The sequence below is a fragment of the Pipra filicauda genome, unplaced genomic scaffold (assembly GCF_003945595.2).
Source record: "Pipra filicauda isolate LSUMZ 115617 unplaced genomic scaffold, ASM394559v2 scaffold83_size3615187_pilon, whole genome shotgun sequence".
Taxonomy (NCBI): Eukaryota; Metazoa; Chordata; class Aves; order Passeriformes; family Pipridae; genus Pipra; species Pipra filicauda.
The window spans coordinates 120,356-137,610 of NW_024105020.1; the positions used below are offsets into that span (position 1 = coordinate 120,356).

The 17,255-nt window shown below is 40.3% G+C and overlaps 1 protein-coding gene across 2 annotated transcripts in view; it reads left to right on the forward strand.

Moving 5' to 3' along the window:
* FHL2 (four and a half LIM domains 2) overlaps positions 1-17,180 on the forward strand; it is a 30,755-nt gene extending 13,575 nt beyond the window's left edge. For both annotated transcript variants that reach the window (XM_027743867.2, XM_027743872.2), the window contains exons 3-6: positions 5,725-5,899; positions 8,604-8,773; positions 14,611-14,797; positions 16,309-17,180. In XM_027743867.2, coding sequence (XP_027599668.2) covers positions 5,725-5,899; positions 8,604-8,773; positions 14,611-14,797; positions 16,309-16,460 — 684 coding nt within the window. In that variant the 3' untranslated portion in view covers positions 16,461-17,180. The remainder of the gene's footprint in view (positions 1-5,724; positions 5,900-8,603; positions 8,774-14,610; positions 14,798-16,308) is intronic.
* Positions 17,181-17,255: the final 75 nt, after the last annotated feature.

A 17,255-nucleotide genomic window follows, 5' to 3' on the forward strand; every position in this document is an offset into this window, starting at 1 on the left:
AAGAAATACACACACAGACATACACGTATTTTTCTATATATCTTTTTAAACCTTGCATTTACTTTTTCACCTCAACAAAGAAGATAAATTGCACTGTGTTTGAGAATGAAACCAGTATGTTTACTTCATGTACAAAATGGACTCCACATTTGTTTATATGTTCTGACATAACCTACGGTTGTAAAATTTGGAACAAAAATCTAGTGGAGTGATAGTGTTATCAGAAAAGGTCACGTCTGGGCCTCTGCATCTAGCAGGGGTGCCCATTCTTGCACCCACATTACAACTGGAAAGTCCCACGCAGCTCTCACCTCAGATCTTCTTTTGCAAGTCCCTTCTAGGCCACCATTGTTTTTCTACACTTAAAAAAGCTGCACTGAGAACCAGGTGCTCTTAATTTCCCTCTTTCCAGCCCTCCCAATTAAAAGCAGCCCTTCTTTAGATGACAGGGTTAAACCAAAGTAAAACAGGTGTTGACAAGAGGACAGCCAGCTCTCTATCTCTGAACTCCTGTAGTGTACCAGCACTGATGCACAGAATCAATTCACCTGAGTTGAACTTAAGCCTGCTCAGACACTGGTAATACTCCAATTCTGACAGCACTGGGATCTGAGAGGATGAAACTGATGCCAGATTTTCCCATTGTGTTTAAGCTCTGGCACAGAGAGCCCACAAGATAACCATACTGAAGAAAGGCTTTCCTTGAATTCAAATCAGGGGAAAATTTGTTTCACTATCTTTCTAGTTTTTATAGTAATTTATGGGTAGCTGTGAAAGTAACTGAGTAATAACTGATTTGTTCTTTATTTTAAAAAATCAAATTTTTTCCATCAAAAAATCCCAGATTGACAACATGTGTTTGAATGACATCTTTGGATTTAGGCCATTTCATTAACTGTAAACAATTCTAGCTGATGTTTCACAGACAGATTAAAAGCTTCACACACTGCATGGTAGAAGGCATTGGCAGGCAGTAGAAAAATACGATACCATTTCTCTCACAGCTATTATACATTATTCATATCTTAACACATTTTAGTATAAATTTACCTTTTCTAAAAAAAAAAAAAAAAGGCATTTTGTTGCCTACATCCCTGGTGAACACTTACCACACCTACAGTTTCATGCTTCTTTCTGGAAATCCATCCATTATATTCCTATGTGCTTAACTGCTGAAGCATGACTTTTGGTTGACTTTGGCTTTTTTAATACTTTCCTTGCACATACTATGGTATAGAAATCATTGCAAAACCAGGAAATACCTACAGTAATCCAGTGTTTAATGCAGTCCACAAGTTGTCCTTGGCAGGCAGGAAGGGGCGAACACTCTTACTGCAACACGCGAGAATTAAATTATAAGTGGATTGTGAGATGAAGCTACTGTCTCAGCACACAGGCCAAAAATGAGTCAGAAGGGTCAGTCTTAAATAAACTAAACAAAAAATTAAAACCTCTAGTAATGCAGATAAGGAAAGGGATAAAATAATTATTTTTCTCATTTTAAGTTTTTAAACCTTGTCCTGACTTGCAGCACTTTTTCAGTGCATTACTGAATCTCAGACTAGTTGTAAAGTGGAATGGTAAAAGAGGTAGATACCCTAATATCTTCTCATACCCCTAAGGGTCTGGATCCAGCACAGTATCGCTTGGTTTTATCTTTTCTCAACATGCTTTTGACAGGTATGTGCCAGTCTAACATACTTAAGTGCTTTGCTACAGGGTGTGTGTAGTGTACAATCTGCACAGCATTTTGTTGGCGTACCCCGTTTCCTCTGCTCTTCTGAAAAGAGCATTGTGGCAGGCAAAAAAGCCTAATGTAGTCTTTGTTTGTGAACAACACATGCAGTTCCTCTTCTGGTAATAAGCTCTCTAATCTCCTTCTTCCTGTTGGGTCCCTGCTGAAAGCCAGTTCAGGAAAAATGCTAATGCATAATGGCTTCAGTTTACTTAGATTTAAAAAGCCAGAGTACAAGACAACATATGAGGAGCCTTAAGCATAACTCGGTGACCTGGTAACTCTAGTCTTGGGGTCTTCTAGGTTTTGGGTTTTTTTAAAAACAATTTTCTAGTTTAAAAAAGGTCACAGTCCCACCCTAGAGACTAAATAAACCACACTGGAGCAAAACTGTAGAGAACCATGGAAAAGCTGTTAAAACATCATCTTGCCAATGTTAACAGTTATTTTGTCAAAGTTTTCTTTGTGAGTGACATAAGGCAAATAAGAGAAAATAAAATTACTTTAAAAGCACATAATGGCTTTTCAAAACCATGAGTTTCAAACCTGTTTTGCATGGCATGACTCTAAAAAGTCTCAGATACAAATAGGATCTTGCGTCAAGTTTTGCTTACAGTCATCTGAGCACCTACAAAAGATCTCCACTTGGTCGACACTCTGATGTCTGTTTGAGAAACATTCATTGTTCATTTGGTTGTGTCAAGGAACCCCGAGCTGATATTTTCAGCTGAGGTTGATACTGAGATCAGGCTGAGAAAAGAGCCCATTAAAATATGAGTAGTTTCAGGGATTGCTAATTTAGTTAATTTTTAATCTTCAAATGAAACTATACGAGAGAAGGATTATTTTCTATATTCAGAAGAAATGTCACTGAATGAAGTGTTAAAAATTCTCTCTCTTCTACAGAGAGAGAAAATTCTCTCTCTTCTTCAATTCTCATACTTCTACAGGATTTATCACAGCTCTGCAGAGATGGTATTGTCCTCCTCCCTTTCTCTTTGCTGTAGTAGCACAGCTCAAACTGGTTTGGTGCTCTCTACACTTCAGCTGCAAAATGCTTGTACAGGGCAGAGCATGTTCATGAGCACCTGTGTGCAAGCATCTCCCATTCCACTTCTCAAATGCCAGCCTATGGTAATTCTTCAGTCTCTTATCTGTGCTTTGTCTAACAAGTCTCTTATATATGTTCATAGGTGCCTTCTCTAACAAGAACACATGGCAGTCAGTTTTCACAGAGGCACAGATGATGGCAGAAAGAGTCATTCTCTATATGACTCTTTTAGGCAACATAGGAGGTTGCATTAAAATCTACGCTTAAAATATGTAGCACCAGGGACTCATTTCCCTTGAGCTGCACGAAACAGTTGAAAAGTCATGCCTATCAATATTTTAAGGATATACTGTAGTTCTGAGTCCACAATAGCAATATTCTGTTTTGGTTCTTCCTGGAAATCCATGCAATAAACAGGAATTAGTTGTATATCCCTTGTAACTTCTGCTGGAACAGCTTTATTTGGGTTACAATCAGCTAGCATAAACTAGCATTCACATGCCTAGACTAAATCTGATGCTCTTTCAGTTTAGCAGAGGAGCAGCCTGACCTTCAGATAAGTTTGAAGTCAGTTATGCACGTGCAACTTCTCCAGTGTAGAATCTGCTCCAGATCAATACATCCACAGCTTACGAACAAGCCAAAGGTTTCAGCGATATAGACAACACACTGAAGTAGAACAAATCTCCTTTTCAGTTACTTTATTACACTGATTTAAGAAGAATCATGATGCATATATGGTTTCATCAGTACCTTGGACTTCCTTGCTTTCAGATGTGACAGACTCAGAGAAGGCGATATCCAATTCATCATTCTAATATTCTGTTGTAGGCATCTCAAAGCCAGGCATCTTAGATTCTCTCTACATTCAATGACAATACCTGTTATAATAATCCAAAGTATCTGAAGATTATTCAATTCAGTCTTTATCTTGGGTACTTTGTGTTGTAGTTGTTCTTTATCACTTTGCCATGATGAAATATCTGCTACTTTCACCTACCCAGCTATTACCTATACAATCTGCCATCATAACTGACTCAAGAATCAAATCTTTCATCATTCACACCTAACCTTTTTCTTCATTACTCCTCTTCTAAAAGGCATGCACCTTCTCCAGGGTAAAATTCTATTGACAAAATAAGCAGACATCAGCACGTGAACCGTGGAGATTAAATGATAGCTTGCAGAAAATTGCAAAAAGAGAAAAAAGGTAGCAAGTGGGGAAAAAGAATGGAATACATCATGTTGCAAAAGAAAGAAAATCAGATATGTTGTGATTCTACTTTCTACCAGGCAAATTTCACATTTTGGAAATCACTGTTGGCTGTATATTGTGTTCTTTTCTATTGAAAATATAATCTGAGATCAGATTTAGGCTATTCAACTTGGTTTAAAGAGAAAAAAATGTAGACAACTTCTGAAAAAAATTGTTTTCAATTTGCTATTAAAAAAGATTAAAATTTTACGGTGAGAAATTTGTGCTGTTTCAAAAGGTGCTAGCTGAAAAGAATAGGTGAGCTGAATAAACAAGTGCCTGGAAGCTGTAAAGTAGGAGTCTTAGATATTCTGTCACAGAGTGCAATCTCAGAGATGCAAGACACATTGGTACCAACTGTTATTCACAGTGATTTAGGAAATTTAGGTGAGTAGTGCAGATGTCCAAACAAAAATGCTTAATTGCATGGTCAATTTCTGACTGAAATCACTATCATTTAACAAGTTACTACATATCAGCTAAGCTAGATGAAACTATATCAGTGTTTCCTATAAGCTACTTATGAGAACAAGGCTCCTGAAGACATAATGTGCTGTTATTTTAAGTTAACCCAGATCCACAGTATCTTTTGTTTGCTCTGGGCTAAGATTGCTCATTTGGAGTTACCTGTGACTGTACTGACTGACATAGAGCAGCTTAGGCCAGATCAGTTACAAACACTTTGTGATGCTTTACACAACTAAAAAATCTGGTATTCTACAACTCATTCTTTTCCTTCAGTTAACCAGATTAGCTCGGTGTCTGCAACAAATACATAGTAGATCTTGAGCTAGAAGTTATTTCTGCTCCATTCATGACAGTACTAACCACTCACACTCCCAACCCAAACTAAAGCCTATATATTTTGGGGTAGACACCTTTTCTTGTAATGATCCAAGCTCCATTTTGTGAGAAATCCAAAGTCACTGTTCAAGCGTTACACAATTAGGCCACCTTAATTCAAATTTTAAAAAGCCCAATTCATTGCTTTAGGTCACAATTTTTAGAAGGACAGGGCATTTTTTAAATAATAAGAGGACCGCCGTGGAGAGTATTTTAAATACTTATGCCCTCACATTAATCATTTGGCCAGTATTCTGGATCACTGGGTGCAGGTACAATGTGATCTCGCATCTTTCAGTCCAACATATAGGTATATTGAAATATACGTAAAACAAAACTTAATAAGAGTCTGTAAAGATTTATTGCAGTGAAAAAGAACCCCGAAGAGGTCAGATCTGTTTCACCCTTGGTGTAAGTCTGTTGAACTGAAAAAGTACCAGAAAGCAGTTGGGAAAAGGATTTCTGTTCAGGAGTGAATATGTATGAAATTACTTAGGAATCAGCAATAGATAAGGCACACCTATGAGGTTAACAAGTTTAAATCTGCCTCAAAAGTGGAGCTTTATTCTCAAAGGAAATACCTAAATGAAATTAGTTGTTCCTCTGCTGCATACAAAAAAAGTTACCTTGAACTGAAAAAGGGTCAGTAGTTGTCATGAGCTGTTCTTAGTTATCACAGCAAAATAAGTTCACCTTCATCAGAACATTTTGTTTTCTTGAACTGTACAAATTAGTCCCAGCTCCTGGCTGCAGTTCAGATTTGGATATATTTGCATTATCTGAGCTTCTAGTTGTGCAAACTGTTCATTTCACCTGCTTTGTGGTTTTGGATTTCTACAGGATCTGTCTTACAAGGACCGCCACTGGCATGAAACCTGCTTCCACTGCTTCCAGTGCAAGAATTCATTGGTGGACAAACCTTTTGCTGCAAAAGAGGAACATCTACTTTGTACTGACTGCTACTCCAATGAATACTCTTCCAAATGTAATGAGTGCAAGAAGACTATTATGCCAGGTTAGGATGTTCACTTTTTGGACTAAGAAAAGATTAGGCTAAATATTAAGCCCAAACTCAGCAACATTTCTGACAGATCTTTTTCCTTGACTATTTCTGCTAAATCATGGTGAACTATGTAAAATATAGTTGATTGTGCATTCTCAGCTATTTCCATGACCAGAATATGTAATGTTTGTTATGTTCATGATGTTCTGCTCATGGCAGAATTATAATTCACATAAAAGAGATAACTCTTGAAAATTAGTATTTATTTTACTTAGCATTTTTATTAACAGGATTTATAATTTTTTTAGAGCAGTGTTCATTAAAAGGCTTTTGATGTCTGGAAAAATAATATTGATCTTTCTATCCAATCCCAAGTTTGTACTCTGTCTTGATTGACTTCCACTTCTTGAAAACTGGAAACAGCTTGAAAATGTAACAGCTTACTTAATTTGAAATTTAGCTTTTTATGTGATTACTCTAAATTTAGCTTCTCTCAGAAAAAAATGAAAAATTCATCAAAGTGACTCTGAGGTCCTTCTTGAGCACAAAGATATGAAGAAACAGGAAAGAGCTATTTTCTTTTTCAACATGAAACATGAGGTTATAGTAATATATTGTTAAAACCTCATCTGGTCACGTCAACACTATAACATTCTGTAATAATCTGAGGGCTTTAAATTGAAAGGGCTATCAGTGCAGAAATAAAATATTAAAAGGCAATTTGAAGAATCCTTGTACACACTCCGTTATGATTACTAGTTACTTCGTCAGCTGGTTCTGACATTGGTCACCTTAGACAAAAGAAAAACCAAAACATTGTGCTCCTAAGGTGTAAAAATGAGGGCTTGATGATAAAGTAGGACTTTTAACTAGAAATAACAACAATATTTAAAAGCAGCATTATCATGACATGCCTAATACTAAAGTAATTACAAAAGTAATATAATACTAAAGTAATACTAAAATAATTACTAAATACTAAATACTAAAGTAATTACAAGATTTATCTTTCAATCCTTCTGAAAATTAAACTCACATTGACTTCGGTCCAGGCTCCCCCTGCCTTGAGTTTCAGTGACAACACAATCCCTGAGAGCAAACAGCTGAAAATGTGAAAATAAAATTCTAGACTACAAAAAAAAATATTCACATCTCCTTTTCCACAACATCATTCCTTCAAGGACTGATTTGTTTGCTCCTTGGCATGATATAGAAATTTAGCAGCACAGAGAGGGCATAATTTTTAGAAGATGTCCATTAATAAAATGGAACAGAAATATTCAAGCATATAAGCATCAGGCAGAAAGATAATTAACAGTTCACTTACTACCGCTGCAGGTAAATGCTTTAAAAAACCCCAGCACCAAATAAATCTTGAAGTATGCCTCTGGGTAGAATTTAATGAGACCATAAAAAAAAAGAAGAAAAACATGCAACTAGTAAACAAAGATGAATTAATATTTGAGAAGGGGGAAAATGGCAAAACTTCACTCTGCGAGTAATGGTGAGGCGGAGAGTTAGCATTAAGGGCATTAGTGTGGTTCTTCATCATTAGCCAACGTGCTTGGCTTGTCAGTCTTCCAAGCATTTGACATCATGTTTGTTGTTACAGGCTTCAAGAATGATGCAGAACTGTAGGAACAACATTTGTTTGTTTATCCTTCTGGCCAGTATCAAATATTCTGACTTGAAGTGGTAAATAGGAAATTATACAGTGTGCAAAGAAATTTGTCCATATAACAGGGCATCTCCAATTTCCTGGAAGGGCTCAGAGTCCACCTGTCATACAGTGGACAGAATCTGCAAAACAAAGTATCTGAACCCTAAACCTTGATTCTAGAGAATCATTCATTTCCTAAGTACTAAACCACTTTTCTATTTTTCATTTAAGGACTATTTAAAGATTTTTCTCCCTTTCACGTTGCAACTATGTTTTCAACTTAGAGAGAAAGGTTCTTTTCTACTGAAAGTCTCAAGAGACAGAAAAACATTCAGATTAGGTGTTGCTGAGCTGGAAATGATTACAAACTCATAGTAGACCTCAATGAGGACAGGAAAAAGACCCCAGAGCAGATATGAATTAGTCCTTTGTCTCGGACAGTGACTATACTTCATTGGGAAAGGGAAGAAAGATGGTTGCCAGGAATTGGATGCCTCATCCCTGGCAGTGTTCAAGGCCAGGTTGGATGGGGCTTTAAACAGTGAGAGGTGTCCCTGCCCATGGCAGGGGGTTTGGAACCAGATGATCTTTAAGGCCCCTTCCAACCCAAAAGATTCTATGATTCTGTAATTAACCAGGTATCTTGCTGTTATCTGGAAAAGAAACAAAGTAGACTTGAAATGAATGAAGTCAATCTTTAACAAGGAATGGCCTTACCTTCACTCAGCACTAACAGCAGCTTTTATTGGCATCTCTCAAGTTCGCCAGAATTTTCCTTTGCATTAGAATTCATTATTAGCCTAATAATACCACAAAAAGGTGTTTTAAGCCATCATTATTATCAATAAATGTTTCTCTTCTTCACAGGAGGAGAAGAACCTCTTGCTCTTCAAAAACTTTAAATGGTATTCAATACTACACAAAGCTGGTGGAAACATGAAATAGCCTATAGCTCAGAGCTGCTTATTGACTGACAGCCAGATGCCAGGCAAACAAGTACAAATGGCATCCATCTCATCCAGAAGAAGTTCAGTTGATGCTCTGGTCTCATTACAGGTACTCGGAAGATGGAATACAAAGGCAACAGCTGGCATGAGACCTGCTTTATCTGCTACCGCTGCCAACAGCCTATTGGGACAAAGAGTTTCATCCCTAAGGACCATCAAAACTTTTGTGTACCCTGCTATGAAAAGCAATTTGCCATGCAGTGTGTCCAGTGCAAGAAGGTAATGCTCTTACTTTACTTACCTGAAACCTAAGGCATTGAAGTCCATCCTGTTCTATGTCCAAAGAGGTAGAATATCTCATTTTTGTATGTATTAAAAAGATCCAGAATCAACTAATTTTAAGAGATATTTTCAGTTCCCATCCTGCATCAGGCACAGCATTTGCTACAAAGAGACTTCTCTTAGGGTTAAAGATCCCTTTATATTGAAAGCATACTGAGAGCATACTAAAAAAAAAAAACAAAACCAAAACAAAAAACCAGCAACAAACAAAACAATAAAAACAAAATAAAAATTAACCTCATTCCAATATAATCCATCATATATCACGTACCTAAACATTTCAGCTGGAAGATAAAGATAGAAAGAAGATGAGATAACACAGATCATTATTTTTAATATTCTAATGACATTCAAGACAGAGAGATAAACTTTACACAGAGCAAGTGCTGCTCCTGAAATAAACACTAGTATGGCTTTCTAGGCTAAGGACCTCTTATTTGTGAATTTCCTAAATTTCATACACAGACACTGAAAATATTTTAGAATTCCTTCTTAAAGAGACTTGTCTCATCGTTTTGGAACTAATAAATCCCACTTTCCTATGGATATATGCATAGGCAAAGACAATCAAAATTATGGCTATATCCACAATAAATTTCTTTTCCCACTGCCACTTCTTCCTCTCCCTTTACCCTCTACATATCTTCAGTCACCACCTGTGCCCACACTACCCAGACTTTCTTCCCAATGTGCTACCTACTCATTCACCCTTCCAGTCAAGCAAAGCTGCAACTTGGCCAGACATACAAACTGGCCAGAAACAGCTGCTTCTTTGCTGCTGCACAGGCAGAACAAAATAGGTGAAAGCTAATTTTTTCTTTCAGCCTTTTACCAAAAATTTACCTAGTTACTCTTACTACCTCCTACCCATCCATCAATTTTCTGAGACTTCTAGGAGTTTCAAATCTTAAAAAGTCTGCTTATTGTCCAATTTTAACCACATTTGAGAACAGACTCAACTCGGGAAAGAGGTGAAGACAGACATAAATATATACATACACATACATACATGCATACATACATATATATATGTATGTGTATATATATATATATACACATATATCAGGCAGTATGATCACATACAGACTCAATTCCCAGGGATTTTTATGTTAGTGAAGAAGGGAAGAAAAATCAAACTATCCAATTTTACAGCCTTCTTAGGAATCCTCAAAGGATCAAAAATTCAGTTTGTTTAAATCAGGGGAGCTGTTTTTGTAGGCAACAACTTCTTGTAAGAGAAAAATCCCTGACAAAGTCTGAAGAAGAAGAAAGTAAAGACTTCAGATAAAATATGAAATAAAATAGTCACAGAATCACAGAATCAGCTAGGTTGGAAAAGACCTCTGAGATCATCAAGTCCAACCTGTGACCCAACACCACTCTGTCAACTAGACCATGGCACTAAGTGCCACATCTAGGGATGGTGACTTCACCACCTCCCTGGGCAGCCCATTCCAATGTCTGATCTCTGTGTAAAGAATTTCTTTCTAATGTCTAAGCTAAACCTCCCCTGGCAGAGTTTAAGATCATACTCTCGTCCTACCATTGGTTTCCTGGGAGAAGAGACCAACCCCCACCTGGCTACAACCTCCTTTCAGATCGCTGTAGAGAGTGATGAGGTCTCCCCTGAGCCTCCTCTTCTCCAGGCTAAACAACCCCAACTCCCTCAGCCTCTCCTCATAGGACTTGTGCTCCAGTCCCTTCACCAGCCTTGTTGCTCTTCTCTGGACCTGCTCCAGCACCTCAATATCCTTCCTGAACTGAGGGGCCCAGAACTGGACACAACACTCCAGGTGTGCCCTCACCAGTGCTGAGTACAGGGGAAGAATCACTTCCCTGGACCTGTTGGCCTCGCTGTTCCTGATCCAGGCCAGGATGCCATTGGCCTTCTTGGCCACCTGGGCACACTGCTGGCTCATGTTCAGCTTCCTATCAATCAAAACTCCCAGGCCCCTCCAGCCACTCTGTCCCCAGCCTGTAGCACCGCATGGGGATGTTGTGGCCAAAGTGCAGGACCCGGCACTTGGCCTTGTTGAACCTCATCCCGTTGGAATCAGTCCAACTCTCCAGTCTGTCCAGGTCCCTCTGAAGAGCCCTCCTGCCTTCCAGCAGATCAACACTCCCCCCCGACTTGGTGTCATCTGCAAATTTGCTGATGGTGGACTCAATCCCCTCATCCAGATCATCAGTAAAGATATTGAACAGAACTGGGCCCAACTGATCCCTGGGGGACACCACTAGTGACTGGCCACCAACTGGATGCAGCGACGTTCACCACCACTCTCTGGGCCCGGCCCTCGAGCCAGTTCCCAACCCAGCACAGAGTGCCCCTGTCCAAGCCGTGGGCTGCCAGCTTTTTCAGGAGCATGCTGTGGGAGACGGTGTCAAAGGCTTTCCCAAAATCCAGGGAGACATCCACAGCCTTCCCCTCATCTCCCAGGCTGGTCACTTGATCATAAAAGGAGACTAGACTGGTCAGGCAGGACCTGACCCTCCTAAACCCATGCTGGCTGGGTCTGATTCCTTGTCCATCCTGTAGGTGCTATGTTATCACACTTGGGATGTTCTGCTCCATAACCTTGCCAGGCACTGAGGTCAGGCTGACAGCCGTGTAGTTTCCCAGGTCTTCCTTTTGGCCCTTTTTGTGGATTGGCGTCACATTAGCCAGCTTCCAATCATCCGGGACCTCCCCAGTGAGCCAGGACTGTTGGTAAATGATGGAGAGCGGCTTGGCAAGCTCTTCCGCCAGTTCCCTCATCACCCTAGGATGGATCCCATCTGGTCCCATAGACTTGTGAGGATCCAAGTGGCTCAGCAGGTCACTAACTTCTTCCTCCTGGATAACAGGAGGGCTATTCTACTCTCCATTGCTGTCTACCAGCCCAGGAAGCCAGTGTTCCTGAGGACAACCTGTCTTCTTATTGAAAACTGAGGCAAAGAAGGTGTTAAGTACCTCAGCCTGGTCTTTGGTAACTATGTTCCCCTCTGTATCCAACAAAGAACAGAGGTTTTCCTTGGACCTCCTTTTGCTATTGAAATATTTATAAAAACACTTTTTGTTGTCCTCAACTGTCCTTAATTGTTCAGCCAGGCTGGTCGTCTTCCCCGCCGGCTCACCTTTCAACACATAGGGAGTGCCTGCTCCTGCACCTTCAAGATTTCTTTCTGTCCATCCTTCTGGACCTCTTTGGTTTTAAGGGCTGTTTCCCAAGGCACTCTCTGAACTAGCATCCTGAATAGGCCAAAGCCTGCCCTCCGGAAGTCCAGGGTAGAGGTTTTGTTGATGTCCTTCCTTATTTCACCAATTACTGAAAACTCTATCATTTTGTGGTCACTGTGCCCCAGATGGCCTCTGACCACCACATCTCCCGCCAGCCCTTCTCTGTTTTTAAACAGTAGGTCTAATGGGACCCCAGCTCTGGTAGGTTCATTTATCAGCTGCAACAGGTGATTATTCTCCATGCATTCTTGGAATCTCTCAGACTGCCTCTTCTCCACTGTGTTGAGTTCCCAGCAGACATCCAGCAGGTTATAGTCACCCACAGGAACAAGGGCTGGTGATTTTGAAACCTCCACCAGCTGCTTGTAGAATAATTGATCACCCTCTACATCCTGGTTGGGTGGCCTGTAACAGACTCCCAGACTCCCACCAGGATGTCAGCCTTGTTGGTCTTCCCCCTGATTCTGACCCATAAGCACTCAACCTTATCGTCACTGACCTCAAGTTCTAGACAGTCAAGAGACTCTAACATACAGAGCCCACCCCTCCACCTCTCCTACCTTATCTATCTCTTCTGAAGAGCATGTAGCCATCCATGGTGGCACTCCAGTCACATGAGTCATCCCACCATGTTTCCGTGATGGCAACTATGTCATAACTTTCCTACTGCACTATGGCTTCCAGCTCCTCTTGCTTGTTTCCCAAGCTACGTGCATTAGTGTACATGCACTTCAGCTGGGCTGCTGATATCACTCCTAACCCTGGCTTTCCATCCTTAGGCTCTTCTCTGGAGAGCCTAGTTTCAACCCCCTTCCCCCTTCAAACCTAGTTTAAAGCCCTCTTGATCAGCCCTGCCAACTGATATGCTAGGGTTCTTTTGCCCTTGCTAGACAGATGAAGCCCATCTGACTCTAGAAGGCTTGGTACCATAAATTTTGCCCTGCAATCAAGAAAACCCAAAATTCTGCTGGTGGCACCAATCCTTTTGCCACCTATTGATAAAATGGGTTTTCCTACTCCTCATTCACCCCTGCTACTGCAGGAATTGAGACAAACATCACCTGTGCTCCTGTCCCATCAACTAATTGACCCAAAGCCTTAAAGTCCTCTTTAATTGCCCTGGTACCTCTTTTATTGATCTCATCACTGCCAACCTGTACTACCAACAGTGGGTAATAATCAGTGGGCCAAATTAGCTAGGGGAGTCTCCTGTTAATATCCCTCACCCCAGCCCCAGGAAGGTACAAGACTTCCCTGTGGGATGGGTCCAGTCAACATACAGGGCCCTCGGTTCCCCTCAGAAGGGAATCACCAACTATAACTACCCTTCTTTTTTTCTTAATAGCTGCGGTTGTGATCGTCTAATAGATGGATTGCAACCAAGAGACCCTCCAGACAGATCTTCTTCTTGAGTGTCATCTGCCTGACTCTCTAGGTCCAGGGCCTCATACCCACTCTTTAGGGACACCTGGGGAGGTGATAGGGCTCAGTAGGGGATTCTTTTACATCTCTGACCAGGGACCTGTTTCCATTCCCTTCCATCTACTTGGTCTGTTCCATCTGCCTGATGGCAGGAGGGGCAGGGCTTCTCTGACTCCTGCTGAACTTTTGCGATTGAAAGGGTGTGACTCCACCAGTCTATTTCCCTTTCACTTTCCCTAATAGTCATTAGCCTCTCTACTTCTTCCTTAAGCTCTACCACTAAACAGAGCTAATCATTCACCTGATTGCACCGCGTGCAGGTGTCTTTAGCACTGTCCTCCAGTACTCATACCAGGCTCAGACACTCCCCACAGCCAGTGACCTGGACAGCTGCCTTCTTCTTGGGGGGTTCTGCTGGGTTAGAACACTCCTGCTGGCAGCAGCAGCAGTGGCTTTTGATCATTTGGAAACCATTGCTGGATCTAGTTGAGTAGGAGATAAAACAAAAAAAAACAATCACCAAATAAAACCATGCACACCTACCACACAACCCACGAGCAAGAGCCAGGGAGAGTGGCTGCACCCTTTCTGCTCATCCTGCCTGTGCGAACTGCCATGAAAACTGTCGTGCCACACCCTCACAAATGTGCCACACCCCTGTTTGCCTGCTCCTGTCCACTTCGCTCCCTAGAGATTCTTTAAATCACCTGCAATGGGGCCTGGCAACACCCCCTGCTCATCTGGTTGGCTCCCAAGAGTAGCCAAGCCCAGGTCTTTGCCAAAGTAACAAGTTGAAATACATAAGGTAGTCATTTCACCATGAAGAAAGAGAAGGTAAAGGAACAGTGATGAGACAGATTCTAGCACACGCGTATGAAAAGCGACATAGAAAGAATAGCTTGAAAAACAAAGAGGACAACTGAGAGGCAGATTTCACAACATATGCAGAATAAAGTACTTTTACTATGAGTCTTGTTTGTATAAATTAAGAAATTATAATAAATGACTTGCGTAATTTTCTCAAGATCAACTCCCACCCATAAAAATCTCATCACCCTTCCTCTCTACCAAATCAAAACACAAACCTGCCACCCTTAATAAAACACTTTCTATCTTATTTTTCCTAAAACAGGCTATCACTACAGGAGGTGTTACTTACCGTGAGCAGCCATGGCATAAGGAGTGCTTCGTTTGTACTGGATGCAAGAAGCAGTTGTCCGGACAACGCTTTACCTCCAGGGACGAGTTTGCATACTGCTTGAGCTGCTTCTGCAACCTCTATGCCAAAAAGTGTGCTGGGTGCACAAACCCAATCAGTGGTAGGTCTCTCGTAGCTTTTATATTTTGTGGGGGTTTTGTGTGTTAGGGTTTTTTTGTTTGGTTTGGGTTTTTTGGGGTTTTGTTTTGGTTTGCCTTTTTTTTTCAGTGAACTACTTCTAATATTAAAAGTGGTTCAATAATTTATTCTGAATAACTTGAAAGACTGAAGAGACTATATAATTCAAGATCTATGACATTAAATACTTAAGATGCCTTTCCAGTGCCTAACAAAAAGAAATGGAAGAGGTCCTTAAATTGAAGTTTCCTCCTTTTCTCCTGATTTTCATGGAACACAGTGGACGTGCACTAACAGACCTATGGGATATGCATGTTCTGTACATCGTCCCACTTGTGTTCGTTAGAGGGATCACTGACCTCAGCAACAACCGTCCCTAAACCAGCAGGAAGTGTCTAACTGGCTTATACCTCATGCTGTATCAGAGCACATTTCTTCCCTGCCTTCTCAGGACAGCAGCTGAGAAGTCACAAGGCTTTTAGATACTGCTTTCCAGTGCACAAGTATTTAGAGGAGCAACTGCTTAGAACTTTACTATTAAATAGCATAAAACTATAACCTCCTCTAGGAAGTAATTAGCCTTTAACAGTATGATCTATACAGTCCAAAACTGCAAATGTCAGTTACATCTGGAGCATTGATTACATAGGTCCTAGAAAAGCCAGTGTATAACCCCAAAGGTACTGTTTTATGTTCGTGTAAAAGAGGTATTTCTCTCTTGAATATTGCAGTCCTTTCTATGATATAGATAGATATGGTTTGTTTCAACATGTTGTTACTAAAGGCAAAACTAAACAAAAAACTCTCTCACCAGGTAAGAGATATGCCAACTAAATCTTTTCACTGACTTCCAAAGCATCGTATTCATTCTAATGCACCATATTCAAATTTTTTGACATTTCTGAGGTTAAGCAAAAGACAATTACCACCAAGACATATTTTCTTCTACAATTTCAATATCCCTCATGATAACCTCCATAGCCTCAAACTTTGGAATCCTCCCTGTTCTTTACTATCTGCTTCTTTTCTTGAGGCACTCTTCCTTCGTAGCTATGAATCAAGTCATGACACAACTTGAAAGGTTTCTTTTTTAATGATCTAAATGCACTTTTACAAAACAAAAAAATAACTTGCTCAGATGCCATAAAACATTCTGTAAAAAACTATGAGAATTCTGTTCAAGGGCAGGTGCTTTGCTTTTCTTCAGCTCTATGTTCCAGTGCCATTCCTCAAAAGTTCATTTCTACCATTATTACCAGTTATAACAGCCTCACTCACTAACTTAGCTGAAAGCAACAGAATTATTTGGGGATGAATATATTAGTCGCTACAGAATAAGGATGGTAAAACTAGCACAGTTACAAATGGATTTGTCACGATGGCATTTTTTCACTACTCTGTGTCAGATCTCCATGCCAATGAGGGGAGTCTGCATCACTTGACGGCTGATGTGCTATTCTTTGCTTCTAACAGAAGGCTTTTGTTTTCAAACAGGACTCGGAGGAACCAAGTACATCTCCTTTGAAGAACGGCAGTGGCATAATGATTGTTTTAACTGTAAGAAGTGCTCTCTTTCATTGGTAGGTCGTGGCTTCCTCACAGAAAGGTATGACATCCTTTGCCCTGAATGTGGGAAGGATATCTAATGCTCAAACTAAGAGGTGAGGAAGAAGAGAGAGGAAAGCCGTGCTTCCAATATATAGTCTGAAACACATGGATGTTCAGAACTAGCTTTGCCATTCTGTGTCTCGCTGTACTATTAACATTACTTAGCCTTTTTCATTATACTCTCCAAGTCTGGAGGGAAAACAACTCGAATATCTCCAGTAGCAGTGTTGGTGTGTAAGATTTCTGCAGCAAACAAAAACTGATTCAAAATACAAGATGTAAAACCATTTGGCTGTTTTTGACATACATACTATTTTTCATGTTTGTTTTTTTTCCTTCCAGTAAATATTCCAGTTACAGTCAAGTGATACAGTTCAAGGATTACAATGGCCACACACAACACATTCATAAGTGGATATTTAGGGTGAAACCTTCAGCCCACTGAAATTAACAGCAAATGCCATTCAATTTCAGTAAAGTGATGGTCTTACCCCAGTGTTCTTGAGCTGTGTGACAAGCGTGTGCTGTCAAATCTGTATAAAGACTGCAAAGGTAGAGTGTGTTTCAGTGTACAGGGATTTGTGCCATACCATAAAGAGATAATGATAACTGGGAGTGCGTCACAATAGGTACAGTTTATTGCATGACTAGCTGATCATTGTGTGAAGTACAAGTTCTGATTGACAGTGTCAGTATTCCAGTTGGTTGACATTACACTGCACAGTGTATTTTTCAAAATAAAATAATTTAAAACAAAACTGTGATTGTGGTTTAATTGTATTTACATGTTATTTACAAGTAAAATGTTCTCACAGTCTGAAGAAACACAACAC